The sequence below is a fragment of the Pelodiscus sinensis genome, chromosome W (genome assembly GCF_052426305.1).
Source record: "Pelodiscus sinensis isolate ZL-2025 chromosome W, ASM5242630v1, whole genome shotgun sequence".
Lineage (NCBI taxonomy): Eukaryota > Metazoa > Chordata > Testudines > Trionychidae > Pelodiscus > Pelodiscus sinensis.
In genome coordinates this window covers 8976678-8993184 of record NC_143084.1, presented here as the reverse complement: position 1 = coordinate 8993184, position 16507 = coordinate 8976678, and the positions used below count along the sequence as shown (strand labels likewise).

Here is a 16507-nt window from a genome sequence, read left to right as displayed (position 1 = left end):
GTAGGTGACAAATCTGAGGATTTGTCACAGATTGAGGTGTCATTAGAGGAGGTTTTGGAATTAATTGATAAACTTAACAGTAACAAGTCACCGGGACCAGATGGCATTCAGCCAAGAGCTCTGAAAGAACTCAAATGGGAAATTGCGGAACTATTAACTATGGTTTGTAACCTATCCTTTAAATCAGCTTCTGTACCCAATGACTGGAAGATAGCTAACGTGACGCCAATATTTAAAAAGGGCTCTAGACGTAATCCTGGCAATTACAGACCGGTAAGTCTAACATCAGTACCGGGCAAATTAGTTGAAACTATAGTAAAGAATAAAATTGTCAGACACATAGAAGAACGGTGATAGAAATGTAGCCGTGTTAGTCTGGTGTAGCTGAAACAAAATACAGGACTATGTAGCACTTTAAAGACTAACAAGATGGTTTATTAGATGATGAGCTTTCGTGGGCCAGACCCACTTCCTCAGATCAAATAATGGAAGAAAATAGTCACAACCATATATACCAAAGGATACAATTTAAAAAATGAACACACATGAAAAGGACAAATCACATTACAGAACAGAAGGGGGATGTGGGGGGGGGGGGGGGAAGGTGAATGCCTGTGAGTTAATGATATTAGAGGTGGGGAAGGGGAGATGTCTGTGAGTTAATAGTATTAGAGGTGATAATTGGGGAAGCTATCTTTGTAATGGGTAAGATAGTTGGAGTCTTTGTTAATTCCTCTGCGGAGAGTGTCGAATTTTAGCATGAATGCCAGTTCAGAGGATTCCCTTTCAAGTGCAGATTTGAATGTCTTCTGAAGTAGGATGCAGGTTAGCAGGTCATTCAGACAGTGTCCTTTCTGGTTGAAATGACAAGCAACTGTTTTTTCTTTGTGATCCTGTCTAATGTCTGTTTTGTGGGCATTGATTCTTTGGCGAAGTGTCTGAGACGTTTGTCCAATGTACATAGCAGACGGACACTTTCGGCACATGATAGCCGAAAATGGACTCCCCCTGACGGTCGGAATTACAATCTAGATTTCTATATACAAAGCTTCCGCAACAACGCACAGACTGACGTAATTCGCAAACAACAACAAGCGACACACAATCTCAGCGACACTGAACAACATGCCATCCAGAGTCTCAAAAACAACCTGGACATTATAATCAAACCAGCTGACAAAGGTGGTGCTGTGGTCATTATGAATAAGGCCGACTATAACCAAGAGGCAACCAGACAACTCTCCAACACCACATTTTACAAACCTCTCTCCTCTGATCCTACCTCGGAATGCCAAAAGAAATTACTCTGTCTCCTTAAAAGCCTCCCTACAGCTACTCGGGAACAAATCCACACAGAAACACCTTCCGACCCCCGACCAGGATTTTTCTATCTGCTTCCCAAGATCCATAAACCTGGACACCCCGGACGCCCCATCATCTCTGGTATTGGCACACTCACTACTGGTCTATCCAGCTATGTAGACTCTCTCCTCAAACCCTACGCAACCAACACCCCCAGCTATCTCCGAGACACTACTGACTTCCTAAGGAAACTACAAAACATCAATAACCTCCCCAATAACACCATCCTTGCCACCATGGATGCAGAAGCTCTATATACCAACATCCCACATGAAGACGGATTACAAGCTATTAGAAACACTATCCCAGAGGACACCACTGCCAACCTGGTAGCAGACCTATGTAACTTCGTTCTCACCCACAATTATTTCCAGTTTGAGAACAACTTATACCTCCAGATCAGCGGCACAGCCATAGGTACACGCATGTCCCCACAGTATGCTAATATCTTTATGGCTGACCTAGAACAACGTTTCCTCAACTCCCGTCCCCTTTTACCCCTTCTCTACTTACGCTACATCGATGACATCTTTATGATCTGGACGCATGGCCAAGAAACACTGGAGACATTCCACAGAGATTTCAACAACCTACACCCCACCATTAACCTCAGCCTGGACCATTCCACACGAGAGATCCATTTCCTGGACACCACAGTACAAATCAACAATGGAAAATTAGACACCACCCTCTACAGAAAACCCACTGACTCATACAATTACCTACATGCTTCCAGCTCCCATCCAGCACACACCATACGATCCATCATCTATAGCCAAGCCCTTCGATACAACCGCATCTGCTCTAATCCCACTGACAGAGACCAGAAACTTCAGGATCTCTACCAAGCATTTATAAACCTCAACTACCCACCTGGAGAAATAAAAAAGCAAATCGAAAGAGCCAAACGAATACCTAGAAACCATCTACTACAAGACAGACCCAAGAAAACCAACAATAGAACACCACTTGTCATCACCTACAGCTCCCAACTTAAACCTGTCCAACACATTATCAATAGATTACAGCCTATACTGGAACAGGACACTAAACTACAAGAAGCTCTGGGAGACAGACCCATAGTCTCCTATAGACAACCACCTAACCTCAAGATGATTCTTACCAACAACCACAGGACATACCACACTAATACCAACCCTGGTACTTTCCCTTGCAACAAACCCCGCTGCCAGCTTTGTCCACATATTCACTCTGCTGACACCATTATTGGGCCTAACCAAGTGAGTTATAAGATCAAGAATACATATTCCTGCGCCTCCAGAAATATCATCTATGCTATCATGTGCCGAAAGTGTCCGTCTGCTATGTACATTGGACAAACGTCTCAGACACTTCGCCAAAGAATCAATGCCCACAAAACAGACATTAGACAGGATCACAAAGAAAAAACAGTTGCTTGTCATTTCAACCAGAAAGGACACTGTCTGAATGACCTGCTAACCTGCATCCTACTTCAGAAGACATTCAAATCTGCACTTGAAAGGGAATCCTCTGAACTGGCATTCATGCTAAAATTCGACACTCTCCGCAGAGGAATTAACAAAGACTCCAACTATCTTACCCATTAAGATGCATCTTGCTGGGCGCCGCCATTTTTAAATGTCCGCTAGTTCGGACTCCGTGCCCGCAGCTACACGCGGCTCGGATTAGGCTTCCTATTCCGAACTACCGGTACACCTCGTTCCACGAGGAGTAACGGTAGTTCGGAATAGGAAGCCTAATTCGAACTACCTAGTCCGTGCCGTGTGTAGCCGCGGGCACGGAGTCCGAACTAGCGGACATTTAAAAATGGCGGCGCCCAGCAAGATGCAAATGAAGACCAGGAAATTCAAATCCCGGGCTTCATTTGCAACTTTGGTTGCCTACATTAACCACCCTAGTTTGAACTAGGGTGGTAGTGTAGATATACCCATAGAGAATAAGATGGAGAATATCTTATTGCCCTTATATAAATCCATGGGGCACCCACATCTTGAATACTGCGTACAGATGTGATCTCCTCATCTCAAAAAAAGATATACTGGCATTAGAAAAGGTTCAGAGAAGGGCAACTAAAATGATTAGGGGTTTGGAACAGGTCCCATATGAGGAGAGATGAAGGAGACTGGGACTTTCCAGCTTGGAAAAGAGGAGACTAAGGGGGGATATGACACCTTATGACACCCTTTTAGATACCTGAAAACCACTATCATGTCCCCTCTCAGTCATCTCCTTTCCAAACTAAACAATCCCAATTCTTTCAGTCTTCTCTCATAGGTCATGCGCTCTAGACCTTTAATCATTCTTGTTGCTCTTGGACAATGCTGTCCAGCAGAACTGTTTCGAGTAGTGCAGGGCCCTAGGGCTATTGCTACACTGCAAAGGCAGAGGTGCCCTATAGACTAGTCGATGCATTTGATTAATCAATTACCTGATACTTAACATCCTCACTCATAGCTCATGTTCTCTAGACCTTTCATCATTTTTGTTGCTTTTCTCTGGACCCTCTCCAATTTCTCCACATCTTTCTTGAAATGCGGTGCCCAGAACTGAACACAATACTCCAACTGAGGCCCTGGTGACTTGCAGGCATCTAACTTTTCTTGGTGATTTTTAACTTGTTCTTTTATTATTTAATCTTCTAAACCTACCCCATTCCTACTAGCACTCACTACATACACCAGTGATTCAACCCTGTTGAAATTAAGCCATTTGCAGCTGGGCCACAGAGAGATTAATCACCATTTTTCAACTCTATTTGTTGGTTGTGGAGACAAAGTGACTTGAATCTCTGTACAAAGACCCTAATACAGGGGGAAGAGAGCTTGGAATCAATTTGCCTTCTTCACTCTGCTTCTTTATACAGTAAAACTCCATTGGTCCAGCATCTGACGGTCCGGCACTCCTGATGGTCCGGCACCATCAGGAACCCGGAAGTGCTCCGGGCAGCCAGACCATTGGAGCTGCTCTGCCCCCGGTTTCCCCGATTCAGCCACTGTTGAAACTGACCAGCGGCTGAATCGGGGAAGCCAGGGGCAGAGCAGCTGGAGTGCTGCTGGGTAGGTCCCGTAGTGCTGCCCCTCGGCGCTGCGGGACCAACCCAGCAGCATCCCAGCTGCTCTGTCCCAGGCTTCCCGATTCAGCTGCTGTTGAAACTGACCAGCAGCTGACTCCAAGAAGCCTGGGTCAGAGCAGCTCTACCTCGGGCTTCCTGGAGTCAGCCCCTGGTCAGTTTCAGCAGTGGCTGAATCAGGACGCCTGGGGCAGAGCAGCTGGGGGGCTGCCGGGTTGGTCCAGTAGCGCCGAGGAGCAGTGCTGCCGGACCAACCTGGCAGCACCCCAGCTGCTCTGCCCCAGGCGTCCCCAAGAGCAGCTGGGGTGCTGCCGGGTTGATCTCGCCGCGCCAAGAGTCGGCGCTACCGGACCAACCAGGCAGCACCCCAGCTGCTCTGCTGCAGGCGTCCCCAATTCAGCTGCTGCTGAAACTGACCAGCAGTGGCTGAATCGGGGACGCCTGGGGCAGAGCCGGACTATCGGAAGGGGGGGGCTATGAGAGGTCTGGGGTGGCATCCCCCCCACACCACTCTAGACCCCTCATAGCCCCCCCTTCTGACAGTCTGGCATATCTGATAATCCGGCACCCCCTGGGTCCTAAAAGTGCCGGATTATCGGAAGTTTACTGTACATTGAAGAGGGAGTACATGCACACTTTGAAGAGAGACTTGCATTTATAGGCACTCTCTAGGCCAGCGGTTCCCAACCTTTTTGATACCAGGGACTGGCAAACCCATTCACAAATTTGTGGCAGACTGGCAACATTTTATTTGCATATGCATTATGCAACTAATGAATATTCAAATATGCAAATAAAATGTTACCGGTCCACCAAAAGCCCCGGCCTCCCGAGTCCCCCAGTGCCAGCCCTAACCCCTAGAGGCCCCCCCACCCATCCACTACCCCCAGTTCCAGCCACTGACCCCAGAGTCCTACTGCACCCAGCACCCCCAGAGCCTCCCTGCAGTCCCAGCCCTCAGTATTAGCCCCACTCCTAGAGCCCCCCAGCACTAGCCCGCTCATCATGCAGCCCTGCCACCCAGTCCACGTGGCTACCACCAGAGCTAGAACCAGGGCCATAGTGAGGCTGCCCCAGTAGGGACAGCCTCACCACGAGCTGGCTCCAGCCGTGGCACACAGGGCAGCCTGCAGTGCTACTCACTGTGGGAGGAGAATTTTTAAGTGCGCGGGCAGGCGTGCACCTTATCGGGAATAGAGCTCCCCAGCGAGCGGAGCTCATTAGCAGCTGGGGCACAGCCCGGCAGGCAGGGGTCAGCAGACTGGTGGTTAGGAACCCGTGCTCTAGGCACCTAATTTCGGAAGGATGAAAAACAAAACTAACAAGCATGAGACTTGTCTTGTCAACTGAAAGTCAAGATAGAAGAAAAGCCTGTTTTTTCTTTGCATGTATCAAAACACAAGGTGCACAGTCTAACTACACACTGCTTTCTAGAAACAAGAGTACAGGCCAAAAAAAAAAGATTAAGTTTATACAGTAAAACTCCAGTGGTCCAGCATCTGATGGTCCGGCACCATCAGGAACCCAGAAGTGCTCCGGGCAGCCGGACCATTGGAGCTGCTCTGCCCCCGGCTTCCCCGATTCAGCCGCTGCTGAAACTGACCAGCGGCTGAATCGGGGAAGCTGGGGGCAGAGCAGCTGGAAGCTGGGTCCTGTAGCGCTGTCCCTTGGTGCTGCAGGACCAACCCGGCAGCACCCCAGCTGCTCTGCCGCAAGCATCCCGACTCAGCTGCTGCTGAAACTGACCAGCAGCGGCTAAATCGGGGACGCCTGGGGCAGAGCCGGACTATCAGAAGGGGGGGCTATGAGGGGTCTGGGGTGGCATCCTCCCACACCACTCTAGACCCCTCATAGCCCCCCCCCTTCTGATAGTCCGGCATATCTGATAGTCCGGCACCCCCTGGGTCCTAAAGGTGCTGGATTATCGGAACTTTACTGTATGTTATTTGAAATTGTGGCCCTCAGGAAGTCTCATTGAAGCTAACTACTCCTAATACACTGCCCTATTTGCTAACTTAGTACTCTTGGATATAGGTATCAACAGGAAGCTAATAGGCCAAGGCAGCCAACCAACATACAACATCAGTACAGACCACACAGTGTAGTTCATAAAAGTTATCCTTTTTAAGGGGAAATGAAGCAACTGTCTTCTATATAAAAAACAAATCTGAGTAGCGGTTCTAACTAACCCTATATCAAAATCATGAAGTAGAATTTTAGTATTGATTCAACTCAGATTTCTAGAACGTTTTAAAAGGTGCTGGTCACTAGTATAGTAGGATACAGAGAAGAGCCTTAAGGAAATGTTAGATTTATTATTTACTTTGTTTCATGGGCAACTATCAACTGGGGAAAAACAAAACTAAATTCACATTTCTGTCTTAAGAACTTTGCCCCCACCATTATTAAATGCACCACCTACAATTACTGTAACTGAAATGGGTGAAGGTACCTGTTGCATCTTCTTGTATTCCCCGACTCTGGCATAGGCCATGAAGAGATGAGAATGATATTCCTCACTGTTGGGAACCTTCTTTACAGCTGCCTCGTAAAGTTTAGTTACCAACTCCGCTAAACCAAAAACAGATTGTTCAATTCAGACACATTTGGGACAGAAGATTATAAAGCAGCTATTTCAAGATAGCATCTGGGATGCTGTGCAAAGTAATTCAATTACACAGTAGGCAAGTAGAAATAATTTTAAAAAAAAAGTCTGTTTTTTTGCAAAAACATTCTGAATGCTTTCAGGTTGGAGTTAAAACACTTCCAAGGTCACCCATTCTGAGACACTTCACCAATTCTAGATTTGTACTTTGGTCACACAGAGACTGTCTACTTTAAAAATAAACTATTTATTAAGACAGAATAAACTTGAGGAATTCAAACTGTTTTAAGGAAACTCCCTCTAATGAAGCAATTATCAAACTTCACTGCACCACGAGCTCCTTTTGACAACAAAAATGATTACATGACTCAGGACAGGGGACCAAAGCCTGAGCCCTGCCACCCTGGGTGTGGGGTGGGATGGGTGCCAAAGTCTGAGCCCAACTGACCCAGGCAGGGGGGAAAAGCCAAGCCAAAGAGTTTTAACCTTGGGCAGTAAAGATCCTGAGAATAGAATGGATGCAGGTGGTCACCAACGAGGAATTAAATAGGAAGATACAGCTGAAAGAGAACCTACTGCAGGTGGTTATACAATGGAAGTTACAGCTATTCGGGCATATCTGCAGAATGAACGACGAGCAAAAAGTTAAGAGCCTGGTATTCGGCATAATGGATGGTACCAATAGGAGAGGCAGACCCCACAGAGAATGGGTAGATGATCTAGTTGATTGGTGAGGAGCTAGTCTACAGAAACTAAGCCACTCTGCACTGGACAGGGAAAGATGGAAGGAAATAGTGAGGGAGACATTGGACACCAACAGGCGTTGAGCCTATGGTTGTTGATGATGATGAGTAGATCTGTAACGGAGCCCCACCATCCAGGACTGAAGGCATTGGTCCGAGAGAGTTTGGGGCAATTTGGCCCCAGGCCCCAGCAAGTTTAACATCAGTCCTGGCTACCCAATTAAATCAGGTTCATGACCCACTTTGGGGTCCCAAACCATAGTTTGAAAATCACTGCCTAACACAGGAGGAGAGATTATGCTGTACATTACAAAACCCTCATATTTCCAAAGTGGCTTTTATGTTTTCAATCTCCTTTAAAAATAAGCTTATCTTGAAATAAGTTAGGATTAGACATTTAGAATACCTAGACACTATTTGTATTTGATTTTACCATTCCTCCTTCGCCTTGCACTCTTTTTTGGAGGGGGGTGCACTTGTACTTACACAATTATTACTGAATGTAATTTTCTTAAATTCAAGTTACTCTTCACATAAACGCATTATATATATATATATATATATATATATGCAAGGTATTAATAAGGTTTAGTGTGTTTTATATGTTCTTGAATAATTAACTTCTATGTGTAATACATTCAATTATTTTTGTGTTTATATTTTTCTGGTTTTTAAGTTGAGAATTGTTGAAATAAAGATGTAAAAGCAGATATGAAGAGGCTTCATATTATCACAATTAGTAAAGGACAGAAGAGGTTGCTACATCAAAGAAATAGTGCTGTGCAGTTATACCTCCTCATGGCAAAAAGTGTCTCAATTCAGTCATTTTCTGCAGGAAACCTGATAATGAACATTAGTGACACATCTTCAGGAAAGTGATAAGGTATGTCTTTGCGCTGCAGACAAACCAAACCATGTATGCTTTCTCTTTCACAGTAAGCATGCACAGCTTTGTTTACTGAATCACTCAAGGGCTGTGTTTACATTGGTGCAATCTTGCGCAAAAGCACCTGCTTTTGCGCCAAAACTTGCTGCTTGTCTACACTGGCCACGAGTTCTTGCACAAGAACACTGATGTTCTAATGTATGAAATCAGTGCTTCTTGCGCAAGAACTATGATGCTCCCACTCAAGAATAAGCCCTCTTGTGCAACTGTTCTTGTGCAACAGGCCAGTGTCGAGAGGCACCATGAATTTCTTGCACAAGAAAGCCGGATGGTTAAAATGGCCATCAGAGCTTTCTTGCGCAAGAGAGCGTCTACACTGGCATGGATGCTCTTGCGCAAAGGCACATGCCAGTGTAGACACTCTCTTCTGGAAGAGTTTTTGCACAAGAACTCTTCCACAAAAGAGTTCTTGTGCAAAATCATGCCAGTGTAGACGTAACCAAGAAGTTTTGATTTAGAGGAATTGTTTTCAAGAGTAACAGGAAAGGGAGAAGTCAGGATTTCCCCACTAAGTCTACAAGACAACTTCTAAAGACATTTTGAGGGGCCAAATTCCTTGACTATATACACATTATTTTACATAGAATCATAGTTGTCTGCTCTTCAAAGTTCATATATAGTATTAGCTGCTTACGATTTACACATCATTTCTATTTAAATTAACAACTTCACATTCTTTTCACTGGAATACATTTGAATGAACTTGTTTGATATTATGACTAACACACCACGTTAAATTACCGTGAACCCAATTTTCAATAACAGGAGCCTAGCTAGGACATCTTTCTTTAAAATAATTGAACAGACATGTTTATGCCAAAAGGGCATTTACAGAGTTTTGTGCCAAACTGGGCACCTGAATCCCATGTCTGAACCACCTATTCAAGAGCCCATGTTTGAAAACTGTACCTTGTACATTTCCCTTTGAATTCCAGACAATTCATTTTAAAGAAAGGCCAGAGGAAAGATTATATAATTAGGATCAAGCAGCTCAAATTTCCAGGAGAAAAGTAAAACCAGAAAACCTACGTCTATGCATTTCCCGGTAAAGGATAGTCAGTGCTTGCAAAGAGTTGTCATCTGTAGGTTCGAGTGCAGTTACTTCTTGTGCAAGAGCAAATGCTTCATCTTGTTTCCCAGTTCTCTGCAAGCCAATCGCTTTTAATACCTATATACGTAATAAAGAAGCAGCTATTAAAACCACTGCCAACACCTACAGAAGAAACTTATTTTGAAACAAAGGATCATTAGAGAAAAATCAACTTGTCCATGGTGAGAAACAAACTTGCCTAAGTGACTACCATCAATTTCTGAAGAATGTAAGCTTTCATTTAAAACACACCCCTTAAGATGGCAAAGAATATCTTCCAAATGCAAATAGTCTAAAACTGTTGTTTTCAACCTATGTCTAAGATTTCTAAAGGGGCCTGCACCATCATTAAAATGTTTTTAGGGGACAGCAAATGAAAAAAGGTTGAAAGCCATGGGTGTGTTGAAGCAAAGGCCTCACTCAGTTTACGTGGCTAAACAGACAGCTTTATTGATCAGTAAAGCCAAGTGAGCCAAACGTGGTCCCAGCAGAGCCGGGCCCAGTAAGGCTGCTAATACAATCAATCCTAGTATCTTTTTACCCTTAACCGAACAGTCTGACCTCACAGCATCCAATTACAGAAATCCTCAATTAAACTAGGAAAAACAAAGCCTTATCAACAAGATGGCGGACAGGTGCGAGGGAGTACATCTCCTGTCCCAACCAGCCCAATTAACACATTCTAATAGCCCATCCTGTAGGCCTCTTCTCACGGGGTGACAAAGATCACTCTGGTCTACTGCCAAAGAGAAAAGCTGAAATGGTTTCTGTTATACAAGATGGCTTCTAGCTAAATATGAAATGGTTTCTACAGGTGTAAAGCAGTGTTTCTTAAACTGTGCGCTGCAAGACAGTCAGAGGTGTACCACGGCCTCTTTTAACTCCCCCCCCCCCCCCGCGGAGATGGAAACTCAGTTGAGACAACACACACAGCAATTAAAGGAGCAGCGACCGTTGTTTTGTTTTTCTTGGGTTTTTTTTTTTTTTTTTTTTTTTGCTCAGCAGCTTTCCCCCAGTGTTCCGCATTTAAAAAAAAATGGTTTGGTGTTCCACGGTCTTAAAAAATTTAAGAAACACTGGTGTAAAGTGATGCAGTGCTGCCTTCCTCAGTCTGTAGACTGCCAGTTGCAGTGCTTTTGCTGCTGCTCAATTCTCCCTACTTGTAGCAGAGTGAAAACCAACCACTCTTGCCAGGTTTTCACTGCTGCTATTCAGAAGAAGAGCTAAAACTATTCATCATCAGTTTCACTCTTCTGCAGCTTGGGAAAGCTCTGATAAGTGGCAACTGCATTAGTAGCCAGGAGCCTGGGAGAGGGACAGAATAGCAGAAGCCCTGGTAACAGCATAGCCCAAAGGGTGGAATTTTTGCAGGTTAGAAAATATTTCTTTACACATTTTCAAACAAATATGATATTCAATTATTCAAAGTGTTCTATTAACCTTCTGAAAACTGTCAAGAAACATTATGGCTTCTTTAAAAAGAAAATCAGATTACTGGATGCTTGAATGGGATAGTAGAATTTCCCCAAATTTCAGAACCGTGTTTACTCAGGAAAATACCATAAAGAAAAGCAATCAAATTTACCTTAGCGCAGTGAAGATCCTTGTGTTTTTTTAGCAGTTTATCTGCCTGCTGGATTGCCATTTTATTACTGCCATTATCAAGATAATCTACAAAACCAACACACAGAGTGATTACAACGGAGAGCAAAGAAAAGATGGATGTCTATTCCCTAATCTCAAGGAGAGAAGGTCTGTGCTGCAAGGGTGAGATTTTGTTTCAAAATTAAGTTCAGTTCACAATTACCGAACTCCTTTTTCACCATTACCACAGTGCATCTTAAAAATATATCTCCTTTGTTCTAGCTTTAGTCAACCCAACACAGTAAAAGACTCTTTGGGTCTTTTCTGATGAAAGCTCATTATGGTATGACAGGATCTAGATAGCACAATGGGTTTGGATGGTCTCAGAGCCTAGGCTCCAGTCTGAGGAGGAAGATCTAAACTACTACACCTTTAGTCCCATAGAGCAAACCCAATGCGCTGTAAGAAAAAGCAAATATGATAGGCAACCAGCTTGGCTTAGCAGGGAAATCCTTGGCAAGCTGAAACACAAAAAGGAAGCTTACAAGAAGTGGAAACTTGGACAGATGACGAGGGAGGAGTATAAATATATTGCCCGAGAATACAGGGGAGTTATCAGGAAGGCAAAAGCACAATTGGAATTGCAGCTAGCAAGGGATGTGAAGGGTAACAAGAAAGGTTTCTACAGGCATGTTAGCAATAAGAGGGTGATCAGAGAGAGTGTGGGGCCCTTACTGGATGAGGGAAGTAACCTAGTGACAGATGATGTGGGAAAAGCTGAAGTACTCAATGCTTTTTGGCCTGTCTTCACAAACAAGGCCAGCTACCAGGAGGAATGTAAGCAACTAGTCAACTATCCGATAATCATACACTTGTATTTTTTAAATGTATTAAGAGCCTGGTGCACCTCCCTCCTTCACACCCCCTTCCCTCCCCAAGCGTGGAGGGAGGTGCTCCATTGGTGAAGAAGCAGTGGGCCAGCGGTTGGAAACCACAGATTTACATGATTAACTGATAAGCCTGGGCTTATCAATTAATCCTAATGTAGTAAAATGAAGGCCTAAAAAATAAGTACATGTAGCACAGGGCTGGTCTGAGGCTTGAGGCCTAGCTAACATAAAGCTAAGCTGTGAGCAAGAGGCAGGCCCCAGCTCACAGAACTTGGCACAAACAGGGCTGAGAGTGCAAAACACTCATTGGTAATAGGCCCAGGTGTACACCAGTAATTAGTGCTAGGTACCAACTGTAAAACAGGAATTGGTACTGGTCATAAGTTGAAAGCACATGGTACCACCAGCTCATTAAAGACCTTGGCACCCACTCCCCAAAGATACTGACCCAGGTTCAGGAAAGGGTCTGAAATGACAGAATGATGGATAGAGATGATCTAATCAAACCACAAGGGACAGGGTGATGGATGGTATCTAAGTAGCATCAGAGGGTAGTAACGTGACAGCATCAGCAACGGTGTGTAACTTCTTGTACCTGTACATAGAGTGGTATCTTAGGGGGACAGTCTTTGGATGACCTAGGGGAGCAGTGGAAATTTCCCACTGAGTCAGTCCAGTTACAAATTGCATATGCGTAGTGGTTCAGCAGAGTCTACTGACAACTATTGTTGTACTTCACTTAGCAATAAACCTGGCCAGGCACCTTCGATCCTTATCTGGTTTGTGGTCTCTGGGGGCTCTCTTGGGGTCTGCTGTGGAGACCTGGGCTGTGTCTACACTGGGCCACTTATTCCAGAAAATCAGCCGCTTTTCCGGAATAAGCTGCAAGCTGTCTACACTGGCCATTAAATTTCCGGAAAAGCAACGATGCTCTACTGTACAAAATCAGCTGCTATTCCGGAAAAACTATTCTGCTCCCGCTCGGGCATAAGTCCTTATTCCGGAACACTGTTCCGGAAAAGGGCCAGTGTAGACAGCCCAGTAGTCTTTTCCGGAAAAAAGCCCCGATCGCAAAAATGGCGATCCATTAGTAAAACTCCATTAGTCCGGCATCCAATGCTCCGGGACTCGTGATGGTCCGGCACCATCAGGAACCCGGAAGTGCTGGGGCAGCTGGACAGGCTTCCCCCATTCAGCTGCTGCTGAAACTGACCAGCAGCTGAATCGGGGAAGCCGGGAGCAGAGCAGCTGGGGTGCTGCCGGGTTGGTCTCGTAGCGCTGCCCCTCGGGGCTGCGGGACCAACCTGGCAGCACCCCAGCTGCTCCTGGAGTGCTGCCGGGTTGGTCCTGCAGCGCCAAAGGACGGCGCTGCGGGACCAACCCGGCAGGACCCCACCTGCTCTGCCCCAGGGGTCCCCGATTCAGCCGCTGCTGAAACAGATCAGCGGCTGAATCCGGATGCCTGGGGCAGAGCAGCTGGGGTGCTGCGGGGTTGGTCTTGTAGCGCCGCTCCTCAGTGCTGTGGGACCAACCCAGCAGCACCCCAGCTGCTCTATTGCAGGCATCCCCGATTCAGCTGCTGCTGAAACTGACCAGCAGCAGCTGAATCAGGGATGCCTGGGGCAGAGCCGGACTATCGTAAGGGGGGGCTATGAGGGGTCTGGGGTGGCATCCCCTCCCACCCCACTCCAGACCCCTCATAGCCCCCCTTCTGATAGGCCGGCATATCTGATAATCTGGCACCCCCTGGGTCCTAAACGTGCCGGATTATCGGAAGTTTACTGTACTAACAAAAAACACTAACAAAAATGCAGAAGTTACACATTTACACAAATACCTATTAGTTAACAACCCTAATACCATCATGCAAAACATTAATAGCTTTCCTGGCTCCCAATTGTAGATCTAAACCACTGTTCTACCATAACAGACTGAGCTAATTGGGGCAGGGACTCTTTTACCTTGAACAGCACCAACAATAACTTAGGGCCAAAGACCAACAGTGAGGAAGGACCATTCCTTCCCCATGTTGACATTTGGCAATAATGGCTCTCTTAGCAATCCTGGCCTTAACACTTCAAAATAACTAATTATTAACCACTGGTCTGTAAGGAGTGAGGAAAAGTGTATGTGTGTGTGGGGATAGCAAGTGTGGAAAAGCTGGACACTTGGAAGGGGTAACAGTCGCCTGTATAAAACGAAGCCCCTAACGTTGGGGTATCTGAATGGGGAGGAGGAGAACCAGGGTCTCCCAGGATGTGTGGGGACACATGGAGGTCAAGACCGTGAAGGGCCCCTGTGAGACAGAGAGGCAGGCTAAGGGCACCAGAGGGGCTCAGGGAGGGGACGACCCTCCGCCCGGTGTCTTTCGGAGCCCCGCTCCCCTGCAGGAGCTCGGGAGCGGCGAGAGCCAGCCCTGCTCGGCCGAGTTCCATCCCCCTAGCAGGACTCCCCGGGCAGAGAGAAGTAGGCGAGGCCGCGGTGGCGGTGCGGCCTGGTCGGGCGGCTGGGAACGCAGGGGGTCGACCCCTTAGTGGAGACGGGCGCGCTCCGGGACGGGGAAGGGGGTCGGTACCGTAGATAGGCCGGAGGCGCCGATCGTTGGGGTCCTGCACATGGCCCCGCGCCGCCATGATGAGGGCGCAGAGTGTCACTGCGCAGCTACTGGCTTGTACAGCACTGCTACCGGTAGTGATTTGTGGGACCGTAAGGAACTCCTCCTATAAGATATTGCTACCGGAAGTAGCACAATCCTTCAGGTAGCAGCTACATACCTATAAAGTGTAACACAGCTACATTTCTATCACTATAAAGTGTAAGAAACTGATAGTCAAATACTAACACCAGATCTAGAAAATTCCTATAGACCCCGTGATTCTTACCATATTTCAGGGTTCTCTCAGTGCTCCAGTTGAGACTTAATCAGCGCAGAGTAGACTACAAGAATTACTTATTGTGTCTTGCAAAAAAAAGCAAACCTCACTGTTGTGAGCAAGTTTTACACTGTTGACTCGTATTTAGCTTGTGGTCCAAAGCAATTGCAAACCCCCTCCCAATGTATTATCGTCCACAACCTTTATAAAAACACTCGCTAACCAGAGGTGACTGACGAGGGGGGGGGGGGGCCAGAGGGCTGAGCAAGGGTCGGGACAACCCCTACCCCTCCTCCTTCGCCTCCCCCCCCCCCTCTGCGTGTCATCTCCGCAGCTCGGAAAGCACAGCATGGCGGCCCCAGCTCTCTTTGCTCACCTGGCCGCATCGCTCCACTTCTGCCCGCACATTTTGGGGAATTGTGCCCCTCATCTCACCTCTGTTTCAATCCATTATCTAAAGCACTAATTAAGTTTTTTTTAACAGAAATGTATCCAGAACTGATCCCTGCAGGACACCAGTCATAATGCCCTTCCAGCATGACTGTAAACTACTGATAACCCTGAGCACTATTTTCCAACCAGTTTTGCACTCACCTTATTGTAGCTCCATCTAGGTTACATTAGTATAAAAAACTTTACTAAAGTCAAGATAGACCATGTGAACCACTTCCCCCCAATGCACAAGGCTTGTTACCTTGTCAAAGCTATCAGGTTGGTTTGACATTATTGCTTATTTATTTGCTGTGATATCTTTTCAGGTACACAAATTAATGTCCTGATTTCCCTTTTTATAGATTGGCAGTGCAATTGCCCTTTTCCAGTCTTTTGGAACCTCTGCCATCTTCCATGACTTTTCAAAGATGATCACTAGAGGCTCAGTTACCTCCTTGGTCAGCACTTTCAGTATTCTAGGATGCATTCCATCAGACCATGATGACTTGAAGACATCTAATTGATCTACGTATTTTTAACTTGTTCTTTTCCTATTTTCGACTCTAATCCTACCTCATTTTCACTGGCATTTCCTATGTTAAGCATCCAATCTTTCTGATGTCCCTCTCTCTTAACTCCGACCTTGTGTTATTCACTGACAGTTCCTGCTTTAGAGATAGCCAAGGTCATCTCCTTGCAGGATATGCTGGGGTATCACTCTCTGAAACCCTAGAAGCGGCGCCTTTACCCTCTGTGACCTCAGCACAAGTTGCTGAACTAGTTGCCCTAACCCGCGCTTGCTTTCTGGCTGAGGGGCACTCCGCCACCATTTATACTGATTCTCGTTACACTTTTGAGGTTGTACATGACTTTGGCACCCTCTGGCAAGCTCGGGGTTTCCTTACCTCT

The 16507-nt window shown here is 46.1% G+C and overlaps 1 protein-coding gene across 3 annotated transcripts in view; it reads right to left on the bottom strand.

Moving 5' to 3' along the window:
* The window catches only part of LOC102450730 (N-alpha-acetyltransferase 25, NatB auxiliary subunit-like), a 161494-nt gene extending 146518 nt beyond the window's left edge, over positions 1-14976 (bottom strand). For 2 of the 3 annotated variants that reach the window (XM_089775109.1, XM_089775110.1), the window contains exons 1-4: positions 14869-14976; positions 11405-11490; positions 9759-9897; positions 6888-7006 (exon numbers count right to left, since the gene is read on the bottom strand). In XM_089775109.1, the coding sequence (XP_089631235.1) occupies positions 6888-7006; positions 9759-9897; positions 11405-11490; positions 14869-14926 (402 nt within the window). In that variant the 5' untranslated portion in view covers positions 14927-14976. Of the gene's footprint in view, positions 1-6887; positions 7007-9758; positions 9898-11404; positions 11491-14868 lie in introns of those variants that run through there. The other variant, XM_089775111.1, reaches the window with a different exon arrangement.
* Between the last annotated feature and the right edge of the window lie 1531 nt (positions 14977-16507).